The 17,864-nt window shown below is 36.9% G+C and overlaps 1 protein-coding gene across 1 annotated transcript; it reads right to left on the bottom strand.

Moving 5' to 3' along the window:
- Nucleotides 1–978: 978 nt before the first annotated feature.
- On the bottom strand, nucleotides 979–12,922 carry LOC140230662 (sorbitol dehydrogenase-like). Its single transcript, XM_072310802.1, has 9 exons — nucleotides 12,822–12,922; nucleotides 8,363–8,396; nucleotides 6,413–6,577; nucleotides 5,632–5,788; nucleotides 4,892–5,010; nucleotides 3,858–3,923; nucleotides 3,284–3,459; nucleotides 1,664–1,785; nucleotides 979–1,208 (listed from the first exon to the last, which is right to left on the bottom strand). The coding sequence occupies exons 1-9, from the start codon at nucleotides 12,891–12,893 to the stop codon at nucleotides 1,052–1,054; spliced, it is 1,068 nt and encodes a 355-aa protein (XP_072166903.1). The 5' UTR covers nucleotides 12,894–12,922; the 3' UTR covers nucleotides 979–1,051.
- Between the last annotated feature and the right edge of the window lie 4,942 nt (nucleotides 12,923–17,864).

Genomic DNA, 17,864 nt, shown 5'->3' with positions numbered 1-17,864 from the left:
TGTTTCGGATGATGATGGTCTTCTCATCGAGGTAGAGGTTACACAGGCCACTTCTTCTTAGAGTTAAGTTTGACTTTTTTTTTGGATGTCCCATGTCAGTGTGAAGTTTACGCGATTTTCTTTCAGGCTCCAGATGTATTTTGAGAGTTGGGTTTCGTTTTTGTATTTCTCATTCTTGATAGATTTAACATGATTCCTATATCTGTCTTTGAAGGTACCCCCCGCCAGCCCGTAGTAGCACCTTTCCTCGTTGTCATGCTTGATGGTTGCTGGAAGAGAAACCCAACTCTCAAAATACATCTGGAGCCTGAAAGAAAAACGCGTAAACTTCACACTGACATGAGACATCCAAAAAACAGTCAAACTTAACTCTAAGAAAGAGTGGCCTGTGCAACCTCTGCCTCGATGAGAAGGCCATCATCATCCGAAACAAAAACGCACTCAATAAAAGGGCCGAGCTTATATCCAAATGCAGACACCGGAAAAGAAAAATCATCCATGCGTCAAACCGATCCACCGCGCCACATTAGCACAGAAACACACCACTGTCAGTCTGCCTGAGGATCGCAACAGCGTGAAACCGCCGGTAGCAGACAAGGCACCAAAACACAGGTACGCCTAATATGCTCTGCTTTACAGCATCGAGCACTTTTCAATCCTCAACAAACTACATATTCCCGACGGATATATATATAACGAGAGGGAGAGAGAGAGGAAAACAGACAAACAAACAGATTGATAGATATAAAAATGTTGCAAATATGACTAAATCTTAGAGAAACAGTCATGCATAGACTAAAGTTGATTTAAGAAATTAGGAATATCTGTGCTCCAAATTAAGGGCATAAAAGAATCTCTTATAACAAAGTGCTGCATTTGACCGGGATCAAAAGAGGCATTAATCACGGCCAAATGGATCAGTATGCTCAACACGACCCGTTATCGAGCCATCATTCTATTGGAGACTGCTAAATATCTAATATTCTTTGTTTTTAGCAGATTCTCCTTAAAGGTAACTTTCATGCCACTGGGAAACCTCATAGGACGTCATCTATTGGTCACAGTGGATCATGACCTTGATGGCGCCATCTGACCCAGCCTTGGCAGTCTCGAAGGCTTTCATCGCCTCGCTCAGCTTGAAATGGTGGGTGATGATCGGCTTGGCATTCACTTTACCGCTCGCTATCATGTCCAGAGCAGTCGGGAAACTACAAGCAGATTTCAAACAATTAGCGAAATTTACGATAGATGTATGGTATAGTCATTCGATTACACAGACTGCGATTAAAGCAGAATATACCAGCGAGCCTGTGGCAGACGTGGACGTCAGTGCCCCTAAATCTTCGTTCACGAAGCAAAGCGAAGAGAGACAAAGCAGATACATCGTTTCGAACACTAAATAACTTGAACATGTAGATATGTATTTATAATATGGAAAGGTCCTGATAAGAGAATTTATATTAGCAATACATTTCGGGTTGTCTAGCCACACACATGCACGCACACACACACACACACACACACACACACACACACAAATGCTTGTTTTTGCATGCCGTTTTGGTAAGAGGTAATTGAAATCATATCATAGTATAAATCAAAACAAAGGAGATTGGGGTCACAACATACACTTGTTTGGACGGAGAGAGGGGAATTCACTCACCAGTTAAGTTGCATGATGGCTCCGCGAACGTCCAATTCTTTGAATGCTGCCAGGATGATTGGAAGATCCACGTTATACGGGCCCAGTCCAACCAAAGTCACAACACCTCCTATCTGGGTAGCCTGTTAAAAGAACCATGTAGAATCGATCCCCAATATCAATTTCTACCGGATCAATCGAAATTCGTGAGCTTTCATGTTGATACGAGCTTAAGTATTTGGCTACTGCGCTCATTCATCTGGATTGCCCTCACATTTTTATTTTTTTTTTAAATAATGAAATAACCGTAGTCCAAACTATCGTGGCGGTTCATTTACATTTAGAGGCAATGAAAGGATCCTATCTATTGACATTGAGAACTAACTTCCTTTGCATTGGGGGAGATCCGAGTTTTTTTTTTTTTTTTTTTTTTTTTTTTTTTTTTTTTTTACTATCCATGATGGCTGAAAAACTGTAGCTTTGAGCTAAAGGTATAGTAGCTTTTGAACCAGTGATCTTTCCAACTTGTGATTTCAGCAAAACAAATGTCTTCTTGATTCTCATCCTTCCTACACTACAGCTGTATCTATGGATCCAAAATGAATCACCACTGGACACTAAATGCTGAAATGTGACACGAAAAAAGAAGAAAACAGCCAAAGTACAGTGAGTAATATCTAACGTTTCGTCTCTCATCACTAAGGGTTATCAACGGTTCGTTATTCCGAAGGTTCGTCAATCCAAAGATGAAATAAGGTTGGCTATTCCAAAGATTCGTTAATCCAAATATGAAATAAGGTTCGTTATTCCAATGATTCATGCATCCGATCATGAAAAAAAAAGGTCGTTATTCCGGAGATTGGTTAATCCGAAAACATTATAATCTTTGTTATTCAGAATGTTCGTTATTAGTACGCACTTTTCTTTTCCTTTTTCGGATTAACAAACATTTGGATTAACGAACCTGACTTCATTTTCGGCCCGTCACTTGTGCTATACTACTTTGAAATCACGAAGTCAACAAGAATGCAGTCATCAGACCATCATCTCTCCTATCAATCTGAACTAATCGCCTACGACAACCTGTTGGAATCTGTATAATCGTCAGTGGATATCTTAGTTCCTCTTACAAGGAAAGTGTTGATTCATATCCACTCATTTTACTTCGAGGACTCAATTAGTATCTCGTTTTCTCACTCTGAAGAGACGCTCTGCTTCTGTTAACCTTTAAACCCCAAATATGGATTAGGCTGTAAATCCTAAATATATAGCTGCTGTTACTCTATAACCACCTTACCTTGTTTCTCGTCTGATGAATTCGATATTCTACATTGGTTCTTGCGTGATATGATAACATAGAATTTGACCTTGACATTACCTTGGACGGATTTTTTTTTTCAATATATTCTAAATATCCTAACTTTTTCATCGTTTAATATCGTCCAAGTTGGAATTCTAACATTTCTGTCAATCATCACTACTTAATGTGGAATTTCAGCATTTTTTCGCTTAATCATTTTGCTTTAACAAACCTAAGTTAAATTACATTTGTATGAGTGAATTCCGCTGCCCGTAAGTGATGAGTTGATTCAATTTTCATACGCAAATATGACGCAGAAAGGCTATAAATGACGTACTCACATAAATTGCTGTCTGTAGAGCAGCGGGCGCCCCAGTACACTCCAAGGTGATATTGGGCTTATCATCAAGGGCAGTGTGGATACGTTTGACCATCTCCTGGACATCCTTGGTGTCCACAAGAACCGCATGGTCAGCACCCAGCTGAACGGCCATATCCAGACGACTCTGTACGAGATCTGTAGAGAACATTGATTCAATATCAGAGGATAGTGAACACTGTTATAATTATGCCAACCAGTCGCATGTACAGCGAGCTATGAAGGTGAGTTTTATGCAGATAAACAATATAGGCATACCCTATCCCAATTTGAGCCCAGCTTATTCCTAGATAAAGTTATGGATGGAATATGACATTCTGAATCAAAGTTGAGAGGCATTAATTAGATCCTGACCACAAGATATTTCGCCCAAAATGTTATCATTGCTAAGCACTGAAAAAAAAGAAACTTCAGATTTTTTTTTTGTCTGTCATTTTAATGAGATCTATAGGTAGTAGATTCTATAGACGAACATACGGATGACCCCAAAACATAAAAACAATAAAGAAAAATGAGAAAGGAAATGTCTTACTGACCTGTGATAACAACAGATGCCGCCCCCATGACTCTTACAGTCAAAAGACACAGTAATCCGATCGGCCCTATAAATCACCAATAAATGGCATACAACAAAGAGAACAAAACAATCTTGAGCAACGGCTGGCCGTTTCGTGTTTTTCAGTTTCACACTCAGTAATCAAATTCTTTGTTTCCTCAGTTTAATCAGATTAAAGGGATGGTACAGTATTGGTAGAGATGAGAATTGGGCTTTTAACTTTTTGTGAGATACCAAGAAAACACTTATGAAATAGTACAGAGGATACCGTTTTAAGAGAAAATCAAAGTTTATTTGATGAAAATCGAGTTCGGAATGATTGAAACATTTAAAAACAAAGTAAAACAAAGCGATCGTAATAAAGTGTGGGTCCCACACTTATTAGATTCGCTCTGTTTTGGATATCTCAGCCATTTCAAAACCAATTTTTATTAAATAAACGTTGAATTCCTCATAGAATTACATGCTCTTTCATATTTCATGAATTACATGCTCTTTCATATTTCATAAGAGGTTTCTCATTATCTCACCAAGAAATGTTAGAAACCTGAAATTAGGTCTCAACCAAAACTATACAATGCGTTCGAGGCTCTTGCATGCACTTGGGTATACAATGTACCTTTAAAGATGAGCATGTGTATAGTAGGGCCTACATTCGCAGCGCGTTTACTTGGCAGAATATAATTCGCTTAATTGCCTTTGTAAATACTGTTATTCATTCCTCGAGACCAACTACTCCCTAATTTTTGCCAAGCCATATGGAAAACACGCATGATCAAAACAATAAACACGATTATTTTAGATATCACCATAAAATTCTGAATTTTGAAGAATATGATTATTGTAGTATATTTGCCTATTTTGTTTCATTCGAGGTCTGTACAGCGCGTAGAATCCAAAGTCAGAGCACATCAGTTCGTTATTCCAAAACGCCTTTACTTCAACAGCTCTTGCTACTAAATACTACTGCGTTAATTGAGAATCAATGTATAAGAGAACATCACATATTATTACCTGCGCCACAGATCAGTACCTTGGACCCTGCATAGACATTGGCCCTTCGGCAAGCATGGATAGCAATGCAAAATGGTTCGAGAAGTGCGCCCTCTTCCAGGCTCACGTGGTCAGGCAGTCTGCAAAGTGGTGTGAACTTCACTTTAAAACTCCACTCCACCTCCTTCAATCTCAAATCGACTTTTATCACAAAAAAAAAACAACAAAAAAAGAATGACTGCAAATACACAAACAGTAAAACTTGAATGAAAAATAACTTGAATGAAAACGGGACAGTAAAAAGAGAGTAACAATAATAAAATGCAAACTTTCAACATCTACCAATGTCTATACGCTCCTTTTTAAACACTTGTCTTGTTTACTGCGTTGCAAACATCCAACTGTTGTCTTAGTAGTGTAAAGAAACTTAATCTTAGCTTTATTCAAAGTCATGCACAAATGACTGCTTTGCCTGAGCGATTAAGTGACAAATATCATTATGATACAGTTGTAATGACAATTCATCAGTATTCACTGCCCAACTAGATTTACATTAACACAGACTTGACAGACAGATAAATCATAATTACGTTTTCTATAATGAAAGTATGAGTGAAGACAATTTTGGTAAGTTTGTGTAGTGACATTTAAAAGCAAATGATAACAATATCAGTGTCTTCAATACAGCTGTAATTGCTGTTAGTTACGGCTGCAAGTCTTTACTTTATAGGGGCTGAATGAGAATCGGAATCATTTATTACTTAAAGCAAAATTCGGCAGGATGGCAAGCGTATCTTCTTAGTCCACCGTCAACAGTCAGACCAGTATAGAGCATACTCGGACAAACATTGTAGCGACCACTCTTACAGATGTCGCACCTCAGGCACGGGATACCAGGTTCCAAAGCCACCCTGTCACCTGTTCATATCACAAAATAAAATGGAGGAAATCATATCATTTAACTTCCTTGATTGTTAAATGCATAATGCTTTAGTTTTTACTTTAAAGAAAAATCCGCCACAAAATTAAAATAAACTTCAAAAGAAAGAAAAAATATTCCCTATAGAATGATACAAAAATGACAAAATCGGATAAGAAATAAGGAAGATATGACATTTTGAAATTCCATTTTTTTTTTGGAAATATTTCTTAACCAGTCCTTATGAATATTCAAATGAGCGAGCTGATGGTGTCATACCCTGACAATTTTTTCATGTATGTTATATATGAAATTCAGAAAAATTGTTATTTTTAGCTAATACAAGTAAAAGCATGCTCCCATACTAAGATAATTTATATCAGCGTTAGCATTTGTTGTTTTTTATTTTGGGTGGTTTCAAGACAATTTTATATCTATACAGCTGAAATATGAGATTTTTTGTAATTTCTGACTGTATATGAAATGAATAAGAAAGAAACTTCGCGGTAAAATGTATGTGTGTGTGTGTGTGTGTGTGTGTGTGTGTGTTTGGAGTGAAATCTGGCCAACAGGACGTTCAAATAACATCATCAAGTGTTTACTGATGGTGATGACTCACTTACCAACTTTCAATGACGTAACATTTGATCCGACTGCCGTCACAGTGCCGCTGGCCTCATGACCCAGAGCGTTTGGCGATGTGATTCCAACGTCGCCTACGGAGCCTTCGGACCACAAATGAATATCTGACCCGCATATTCCCACTGCTGCCATTTTGAGCTGGACCTCTGAAAAAAAAAAAGAAATCCACACGATCACACATGTGGTCTAACATCTGTACATAGATGAAATAATGGACTGTACGGAAACTCATCGCTTTGCCGTACAAAATCAGTTACGGCATAGTTACGTCATGTGGTATTCAGAATGCATCGCATGTATACAAAATACATGTACATAGAATTAGGTATAGAATGAAGAATGCAAACTTGATAGGAACTACTCCCAGCTACGGTCAGAGGTCATTTTCATACAATTTCCTCTAGGCTGAACATGTTCAGCATGGATAATTTGAACTGATGGCGAAATAATTTCGTCAGCCCTCAAGAACTGTCAAAAGTTACCTTGCAAGTGCTCAAAAGTTTTTGTTTGTTTTGTTTTTATTGTTTATTGCTTATTCCAGAGCTTGTTCCTCTGAAAGATCAGTCAGGTTATAAGCAGTATGTGAGATCTATACCATTGTCAACTTTGAGATTACATCAAGGAATGTATTACAGTCCAAAAACAAAGCCAGGGTCGACTGAGCAGCCCAAGCTAGAGGAACACTTTGGGAATCGGATAAGGCATATAGAGATCCTCCTTCACTATTTCTCGATAATGATTGCCAGTCAACAGCATCATAATCACAGAAAGATGATAAGCAAATGATTACACACACACAAAAAAAAAAAAACAACAACAGCATTCCGTGACACAACCACCCCCCAAAAAATAAAAACAAATGCATAAAAAAAAAACCTAGATAACATAGTTACAATGAAGATGTGAGTTTTTCTTCACTGGCATTATAAGGCTTTGCGGCATCAGTTTCTTAGAAATGTGCAAATATACACCAATACATTAATTAGACAGAAATATCCGTCTGTCCGGAGGAGTCTTTAATTTTTTTTAACTTCATCAGCTCTGAGGGGATTCCGTGAAGACAGACACAGTCTCCCACGGAACATATCCCCGACGACCAGATACAGACTGATCTTTCGGTCAATACAGTAATGTATTTTTAGTATTACTCGCAAAAACGCATTTACATAATACAGTTTCTGAAATATTTTGTACCTGTACTTTGTAGCAAGGTTACACGTATAGTATTGTAGGAGTAAATAGAAGTATCAAGACATTGCAGAGGTGTTTTTTGTTTTCCTTCTTTTTGCTTTGTTTTGTAAGTTTTTGATTGGTTGTTTGTTTGTGTTTGTATCGATGCTGAATAAATACTGTGATGTCGAATCTTGTCTTGTGATGAGAAAATTGTCTGTAGACAATACATTCATTTTTTTTTTTATTGTACCCCATCTTGGTACGATTCAGGTGCATTATTATTATGGCTTCATGACCAAGGGATTGAAGTGTCAGGTAGCCCTTTTAATAGGGGCTCGCACTCTTCGAGCACTGTCTTTTCAGTGGGTACCTGCGTTTTCGCACAATGCATATTAATGTTGATATTTTACTTTGATTAATTCAGTCCCATTACAATGTATCATTACTGTAAGTCTTCAGTTATTGTTGCTTACTCTGCTCAATCAACTTTTTTTTTTGTTTACATGATTATTGTCATTAAAGCAAGTGAGATGTACGAAATGTTATTGTCAACAAAATAAAAAAAAACAAACACGGAAAATAAATTTGAGTTGAATTGAATTGAATTTGTCCCACCATGAAAATCAAAATTTACTGACACTACAACAATCAAATCTCCTTTATCTTGAGTCTCTTCAGCCCCGATTTTATAGAATTAGTTTTTTCATTCCGTGACACTCGGGTAAACCAATCTTCCCCATCGACATTTACTGCCTTACCATTCTCCTTTGGCTCAGGGATTGGCAAATCCTCCTGCATAATACAAGAAAGAAGTTCAAACAAAATAAAAAAATGAAATCACATACACATAGTATATCACAAACATTCACGATATTATATACACAATGATTGTTGACGTACGCCAGAATGAACTTTATACTTGTATAAAAATAATCTTCATTTTTTTTTTCACTTTACATATCGAGTTCAACGTACAAACTTCAAGATCTTGATGGACATGCATGCACATATCCTGTTGTACATGTTATTCACCCATGCCCTTCGTGATGTACTCGCTCGTCCTATTATGAAGGCACTGTCTATTAGTTTTGATCATGACACAAATAACTTGCGCGCACACAGCATCTTTTGACGGGCGTCATATTGATTTTTATCTATATAATTTTTCATTGAAGCCCTGTGTAGCCATGTTCATTCCATTTGGCGTACATAATTATACTGTTGGACGTTCACACATAATACACCCCACGGGCCCACACCGTGAAATATTTTCAAACAACTTCATGACTAATGGCAATGAAGGAATTCTATCAGGCAACTCAAATACATTTTTCATAAAAAAAAAACAAAAAACAAACAAAAAAAAAACGATTCTGACGTGGGCGAGAAATTCCATAAACGCTTCATATTATCCTAGTTGTATACATGCAAATCAATCTTTTATATATATTTCAGATTGTAATACAAGTATCAGGGGCCGGGCATCGTTCTTGTAATCAGGCATGATAAGGGTTCTTCTTTTTCAGTCTTCAGATATTGCGAAGTACGAGCTATAGATAATATTATGATCGCCTATAATATACATTCAACATTTCATCAAAACAAGCTTAAGTGGCGTTGGAATACCATGATACCACTGCCAGAGCTCGTGCAAAGCGTGGGTTGATGGACTTCCGGTAACGGCAGTGGCGTATCTAGGGAAAACGGCGCCCGGGGCAAGCACGAAAATTGCGCCCCTAATTTCTGAAAAGTGTTCAACCCCAACCCCATCCCGGTAGGGACTTTAAACAAAGTCCATGATGCTTTTTCAAGCACTTAAAAGGGATCTTTTTGAGGGTGATTTAAATGTAATGAATTTTGATAGATTCTGGCGAGCGAGCGCAGCGAGCGAGCCGAAAATTTTTGTATTCAGCTTACAAAACATGGAATTCTTGTCATTTTTTGCTTACCAAATCTTACAATTCTAATCAAGATATAGTGACAGCCTTATAGATATCGATTTATACCAAAAAACTGAGGACTTTAAAAAATACTCTAAATTAGTGCGCGCGAGTGAGCTGAAATTTGTAAATGTTCTCGTCATCATCACGTATTGTTCTTATATTCTTTTATATAAATTTTGGCGAGCGAGCGCAGCGAGCGAGCCGAAAATTTTTGTATTTCAGCTTACAAAACATGGAATTCTTGTCATTTTTGCTTATTAAATCTCACAATTATAGTGACGACCTTATAGATAACGATTTATACCAACAAACTGAGGACTTGAAAAAATACTCTAAATTAGTACGAGCGAGTGAGCCGAAATTTGTATATTTCTGCGTCATCATTACGTTTTTTTCTTATCTTTTTTGATTTTTTTCTTGCGCCCCCTTCTCCGTGTGTTCGAAACCGTTGGCGTCCTCTTTTGATCTAATGGGCGATCGCTTCAGAACGAATGAAATTGCAGTCGCTGCTCCGTGTAACATTTTTCCTGCTAAATATAAAATGACATGAGTGAACACAATAGATATTATCATTTTGTCCGCGTCATCGTCACGTTTTGTTCTTCTCTTTTTTATACAAATTTTGGCGAGCAAGCGCAGCGAGCGAGCCGAAAATTTTTGTATTTCAGCTTACAAATCATGAAACTCTTGTCATTTTTTGCTTATTAAATCTTACAATTCTAATCAAGATATAGTGACGGCCTTATAGATAACGATTTATACCAACAAAGTGAGGACTTGAAAAAATACTCTAAATTAGTACGAGCAAGTGAGCCGAAATTTGTATATTTCCGCATCATCATTACGTTTTGTTCTTATCTTGTTTGATTTGTTGGTGTTTTTTTGCGCCCCCCCCCCCCCTCGTATGTTCAAAACCGTTGACAATGGTTGACGCCCTGTTTTGATCCAATGGGCGATCGCTTCAGAACGAATGAAATTGCAGCCGCTGCTCCGTGAAACATTTTGCCTGCTAAATATAAAATGACATGTGTGAACACAATAGACACTGCCATTTTGTCATCATCACGTTTTGTTCTTACCTTCTTTTTTATACAAATTTTGGCGAGCGAGCGCAGCGAGCGAGCCGAAAATTTTTATATTTCAGCTCACAGAACATAGAATTTTTGTGTGAACACAATAAACATTGTCATTTTGTCCGCGTCATCATCATGTTTTGTTTTTATCTTGTTTGATTTGGTTTTCTGCCCCCCCCCCCCCCCCACCATTCTCCCTCCCCCTTCCCGGCGAGTTTTTTTTCTTCTTCTTCTTTTTCTTCTTCTTTTGTTTTTTTCTTCTTCTTCTTCGTTTTTTTTTCTTCTTTTTTTTTCTTCTTCTTCTTCGTTTTTTTTTTTCGTTTTTTTGCGCCCCCAAGGAGTGGCGCCCGGGGCACGTGCCCCCCTTGCCCCCCCCCCCCCCTAGATACGCCACTGGGTAACGGTCACTCTTATTCGCGTCAGACTATACCCCAATCATGATCACGATGTATATGTCAAGCACAGACAATATAATATAGGGTAACCTATTTAAGCCTAGCCCATATGGCTTTAAGTTTGTATTCCACAAGCGCGTCTTGTTAAAGACTACTAGTATCAGCAAGGCAATGGTGAAGGCACGTTTTTAGGTCTCACACCAGTCCGGTAAATAATTCTCCCTTGATAAACGTGTTTTTATTGGGGGGGGGGGGATATATATATATATATATATAGATAGATATATATATATATACATGTTATAAAATTATACAAAATACGAAAAATTAAGTCTTCTTTGTTCAACATCCAAATTGTCAATTCATTTCTAATTCAGTCCAGTCCTGAAGATTGTGACCCCTTTTCACAGGCTTTTGGACAGGAAGCCATCAAAATTACAATGATCAGTATATTGAACAGCTAATGAAATTAAGTTTTATCTATTCATTTATTATTCAGCTATTATAGGAACCTACTTTAATTGAACTGGTCTATAAACATGTTGATATCATACGTCCCAAAATATAGCCCGTGCAATTGGAAGCGTCCGAAGAGTGAAATGTTTTCATCATGTAAAACCATCAATTTGTATTACTCATTAGTTTTACCCCACATTTATAGAATACTGTCAACCAGCTGGGGTTCATGTTCCAAAAGACATTAAAAACGATGCAAAATAGATATATTGGTGTGATTTTCGATATAAAGCAACAAGAATCTGTATCACGTTATATTCCAACATTAAATTGGCAAGATATTGAAGACAAGGCTAAAATAACAGCATTGAAATCTTCAACAGGTTTGCGCCGCCTCTATACATGTAACAAATACCTAAATCGCCTAATCACACAGCGACCCGTTTATTACGTAACACGGATACGTGTTACCAATAGTCCACCGAGTACAAAAAACGTATACATTGTAGTTCTTCCTATGCTTGTCCAATGCTCTTCCCATGATCAACCCCTTCCCATCCATACGCTGAGTTCATTGCCCCTTTTTCAAGAAACACTGCCGACCAACCTCATACCTTATGATTTTATACTCTGTCAAGCACGACAGAGAATATTTATTGTTTTATCTGACTCTGTGAGTTGATATGTGTCGTTTACACTGGTACTCATTTTAGTACCCTCTGCGAATGCAGTTGTAAAGAATGATTTGTAAATACTCCATATAATCTGTATAGGGCCTATTATATACTTTGATTTTTATTTGTTTTGTATTGTTTGTTTTAAGCTGAAAGTTTATGTATACTACGTACGCTAGCTTCCTTGAAAAGCAGGTTTGCTGGATATCAGCAGAACTGAAGGGTATAATCACAACGCCCCTGTTTGTTTGTATATTTTTGTTGTGAATGAATGTAAATTAATTAATGAATAAAATGAATGAATGAATGAATGAATGAATAAAGATACATACGTTTTTATATAAGCAAATATTTTGGTCTCTTAGCAATTGCTCGAGGGCAGCAAGCAATTGCTTCTACTTGCTTGCAAAAGATTTTGATCGCAAGCAATGATATTACTTGCTTTAAATGTACAGATTCAATCAATAAAAGGCTGGCACGAGCAATTGCTACTGACGATGCATACGGACCTGTACCAACGTGCACGTAAGACACTAAATTCGATCGACGTACATTGTGCCTGGCCCGAATAAGCGAGCCTCGATTGCAGGGTCTGAACAAACACTGCTGACAAGCCGTAACAATGTACTGGAAGTCAATAGGACCTACAGGCCTATGATACAATATATATACTCACCAAAACTATCTTGTCCTTTGCGTGAAGAACAACCGACAAGTTCCCATCAGGTGCAGAAGCAAGAGCCATCATTTGGAATTCGCTGATTAATACGCTGTGGGGCCTATAATGAGTGTCGCGCTCTGCCAAAGAGGTCTGTCTTTATCTGGATGTGGAAAGGGATCGTTTGCACCCTATAGCTCCTATGGGAAAATTAATGTTTAACGACACTCTTTCAGCAGGCCTATACACTTCTAATATTCCAGGAGGGAAAATTAATCTTAATCACCATGAGTTCTTTTTTTCCTAAACGTCAGATGTTGTATCCCCTTTCCTATGTTGTGATTAAATGTGAAGGCTAACAGACGTAGGCCTACATCCCAAAGAGCTTTCGCTGCCGAGAATGATAACTATAAGCGAAACCGCTCTGATAACGCCTATCTCGAGGTAACAACCTCTGAACCGTGCACGGCGGGCATTTACGTGGTAATATAAAAGGGAACAACAATAACACTCTTTCGTCCCTTAAGTGTATAATAGTCTACAATCCATAGACCTCACTGTGTTCTCAAGTCACGACTGAGCAGTGTCACAAATTAGCACACGTACTATACAAACGTTTGGTTGCTCTCATTTGCTGAAATATACGTATCCATTATTTTATAAGCTGAAAACGTTAGAAGACGAGTGATTGATATCAGTGTTCTCCAAGTTGCAGTTTTTATGTTAAAATATGATAGATAATTAAACAACTTCCCCCATGCATCTTTTGATAACCCGAATATACAAATCTAGAATGAAATAATTCATTAAAAACCCAACCAACCCTTCCCCTCCCAACCAAAACCTAAACCACACCCACACCCACAACCACTAACCCACATACACACACACATACACACCGACACACATACATACATTCACTTCCACAAACACACACACACACACCCGAACCGATACCACCTTCCTTCCTGATGAAACGACTTCCAAATGTTGATATGTAAAATATAATGGACCGTATGCATAAAAGCAGCACACACACACACACACACACACACACTCACTCACACACACACACATACACACACTCACGCTGGCCCTGGACAAGGGCAGATCAGTATATTATCGATGCAGGGTGAAAAAAAAAAAGAAACAATTCCAAGTCAGGTAAAGTAATCATGGGGTACATAGATATATAGTAAGTAAATTCTTGAAATTAGTAGAAACTGATTTAATGCTGGGAGAATCTTTTGTATTTTTTTTTCAATTGAATTCCACAAGTTTGGGTTACTGTAGATAAACGTTGATTTAGTGAAAAGAGTTTGCATAAGGGGCAAATGGAACTCTGTCTAACAAGTATAATAGGGTATTTGTGAACTTCCTTTTTTATTCTTATTGAACATATATTCAAAAATCAAAGGACGTGAATTCTTATGTTAACTATACATATTGACCAAGATGATGATAATACAAATTCCTAACTTTCAAAATATTATTCTTCCCAAATAACTCATCGGTCTGAGAATAATTAGAGGTATCGCGTATTATACGAAGTGCCATTTTAAGTAATCATTTCAAAATAAGTCTAAAGTGTATTACCCCATATCATAATTCCTTAAGTTAAACAAGGTAGAATTAAAGTTGAATGTAACAATAAAACGTTTTAACAGGGAAACAAAATTGCACTTTATCAATAATTACACATATAACACTTTTTAAAATTATACGGCACAAACAATCTATGTGTTGTTTCCAGGAGAGCCTAGTATCTACTGTCAAATCAAGATATTTAACAGAATAAACATGTTTGATAACTCCATCTTAAAATGTTGTATAATTATGGTAATTTGTCAAGCGTATTACTGAACAACATCACATTTGTTTTCTGTAGATTAAGCGATGATTTATATATGCTCTTAACCATTGCATTATTTTATCCAATTCTACATTCATAATATCAACTAATGTATTGGCATTTTTATTTTGAATGAGAGAAAAAAAATTTGAATCATCTGCAAATAATACAAAGGAGAGAACATCTGAAGAATTTGGAAAATCATTTATATGAATAATAAAAAGTAATGGTCCTAGTATACTTCCCTCTGGAACCTAACTGGACTCAAAGAATAATTTTCATTGTCTTAAAAGAAGACACACACAATTGTTTTCTGTCTTTCAAATAACTTTTGAACTAATCCAAGGTGATCCCACGTATACAATAATGGTTATTGTTTATAAAGATAATGGTTATAAGTTTATAAAGAAGAATGTCATGTTTAATCGTGTCGAAGGCCTTAGAGAGGTCCGGGAAGATTCGGACCTACACTATTATGAAACTTACCAATGGCTCGAGATACTTTTTCAGTAAAAGATAGCATTGCATGTGTTGTGCTATTTTTTTTTTTTTTTTGCGACATCCAAATTTATATTTTGACAATATGTCGTTTTAATTCTTATAAAGAAATAGTCTACAACTCGGGATCATAATTTGTATTATGATACTTTAGATGCAGTAAGCAAATGTAAAATTGTTCTATAATTATTCAAATCTTCCTTTATACCTTTAAAAAAATTGAACTATTTTTAAAGATTTTCATAGCATCTGGTATACCTGCCCTTGTGGCACTGATAGATTGAAAACATAAAAGGGAGATTCAACAATACAAAAATTATTCTATATTTCTTAAGAGTATAATTATCAATACACTTGTATCGTCATAACCCGCGTCATAACCAGAACTTCTTTTAGAAGGTAAATTATGAACAATATTTAAAATCTCATATACATCTAATACTGTTACAGGGATGAAAAATTAAATTTTGATTACAATGTATTTTCGTCTTGTAATAAATAAATACAGTATGAAAGTAATGATTACTTTTGTCTTGTAATAAATTTTGATTACAGTGTATTTTCGTCCTGTAATAAATAAATACAGTATGAAAGTAATAATGATTACTTTTGTCTTGTAATAAATCATCAAGATTTGACAAAAAGGAGCGCTCGATTCCCACATTCGCAGTAGAAAAGACCGCCCCTGCAGTGCCAGATCACACAACAATGAATGTGTGTGCTTTGAATTAGAGCGGCAAATCAGAATGCAATGTCAGATAACACTTTCAATTGCAAGAAGTATTAGAAAAGCACGTTGGGACATGCATTAGCAGAGTACTTTATTTGAAATATCAAATATTCAAGCATCAAAAAATAGGAAACTAACATGCGCAAATGTGTGAATCATGGAAAAATATGAAGTCTTTAAGACCTCATTATTTCCATTTCATTTAAATTGACGAATTACGAAAACAGATACATTGTGTAGGCCTATGTAACCTTGAATCATTTCCCAAAATGTTGTAAAGAAATTCACGTAGGCCTATTTCATGTGTTTGAGAAAATGCGGCGCGGAGCAGGGTTTCACAACGTATAGATAAATATTAGAGATCGTATTGTACAATGTAATACTTAAAAACCCAAACTTGTTTGCATAGATTGCGAAGAGTTGCCACTCCATAACGCCTCCCTGGTATAACAAAACGGCATGATCCGCGATTAAAAAGGGATGTCACACACAATATGCAGACAAAATGTATATACAATGTATTATCAATTCACTTTAGCTCCTGCTTTGTCGTAAGTAGTAGGCCATACTCAGTATATCTAGCACAGTGTATATCCTAATTTTGTCGTGTTCATCAACTAACTCATTGAGTAGTGTTTGAAGTTCAAGGACGACGCAAAAACATTTTACGTAAACACTCCTTTTTATTCACACATACATACAGGGGCCGGAGAATATATACATTTTATGATTTTCACTATTTGAGTGTGTGTGTGTGGGGGGGGGGGGGGATCAAGGGTTGTGTTCGTTTGTAGGGTAAATGACAGTCCCTAGACACCCCCCCCCCCCTTCCGCGGTCTCTGAAGTTACATGTACATGCAATCATTTCACACGAACAAAGAAAAAAAAATTAAATCGCGAGAGTTAGCATATTCTTCAGTCCCGAGAACACACACACACACACACACACACACACACACAAACAAACAAACAAAAGTAATAACATGATAACATGACCAGTAGATTCACCAATATCTGCAAGGTACAGATTTGTTTTTCGTTTTTATTGTGGGCAAATACTATAGTAATCTACATCAGATAACCATCCATGAATAGGGATATTGGGTACATTAGAAATACATGTACATGAACAGAAGTATGGAGTACAAACATACAATAAGATCAAAGGTTTATGACGTCTCGTAATTCAAAACAGCACCAAAAAAAAACAAAAAACAAAACAAAACAAACCAAAACAAAAGACCCGGGAGGTCTTGTGCTCACCTCAGCATCGAAAGTTCACTTTCCACACATTCTTGCAGACTACTACCCGAGAACATTGCAAACTTGGGGGCAGCTTTGAAGGCTTCTATGGATACATAGGCCCGTATTCTACTGTAGACCAAGGTTTAAACCCACTGAAGACCCACTTTAGACCAAACATTGGTTTAAACTCCGTTCAAGTTTTTAGCAGAATACTGGCCATACATAGTGTCTATATGCATATTCCATCATACTGGTAAAAATACTTGCCAGTACACTGTATTTAGACAATAACTATGTAGGTAAATAAAATTAAATAAATGTAAAAATTTTCTCCCCGCCCCAATTTGATCTCCATTAATCCCACGGATCTACTATACGAAACCTTGAAAGTGCATTCACTAATGTATTTCTCAGAGTATTTCCAGTTTTGAACAATACTGTATTGTTTGAAATAGGGGATTCTGTGGTCATTGTATTGAGTATATAAATTGTCACCTTTGTGACAATGCATTGGGTTTGGATCTGACATTAACAGACACAGAGCTACATTGTACAGTCATCAATGTACTTACTCATAATATCAACTTAACTCCATTATTTCTGGTTCTACAGAAGATCTTAAAGGTTCCTTAATTTGGGGGTGGGGTGGGCCCCCTAGGGTCCCCAGGAGGATCATGGTGCCCATTTGTACAAATAGAGATTCTATCCCCCTTGGGATGCTACCTGCCAAGTTTGG

This window comes from Diadema setosum, chromosome 7 (genome assembly GCF_964275005.1).
Source record: "Diadema setosum chromosome 7, eeDiaSeto1, whole genome shotgun sequence".
Taxonomy (NCBI): domain Eukaryota; kingdom Metazoa; phylum Echinodermata; class Echinoidea; order Diadematoida; family Diadematidae; genus Diadema; species Diadema setosum.
The sequence above is the reverse complement of the archived record's forward strand: the minus strand, read 5'-3'. Positions and strand labels throughout refer to the sequence as shown.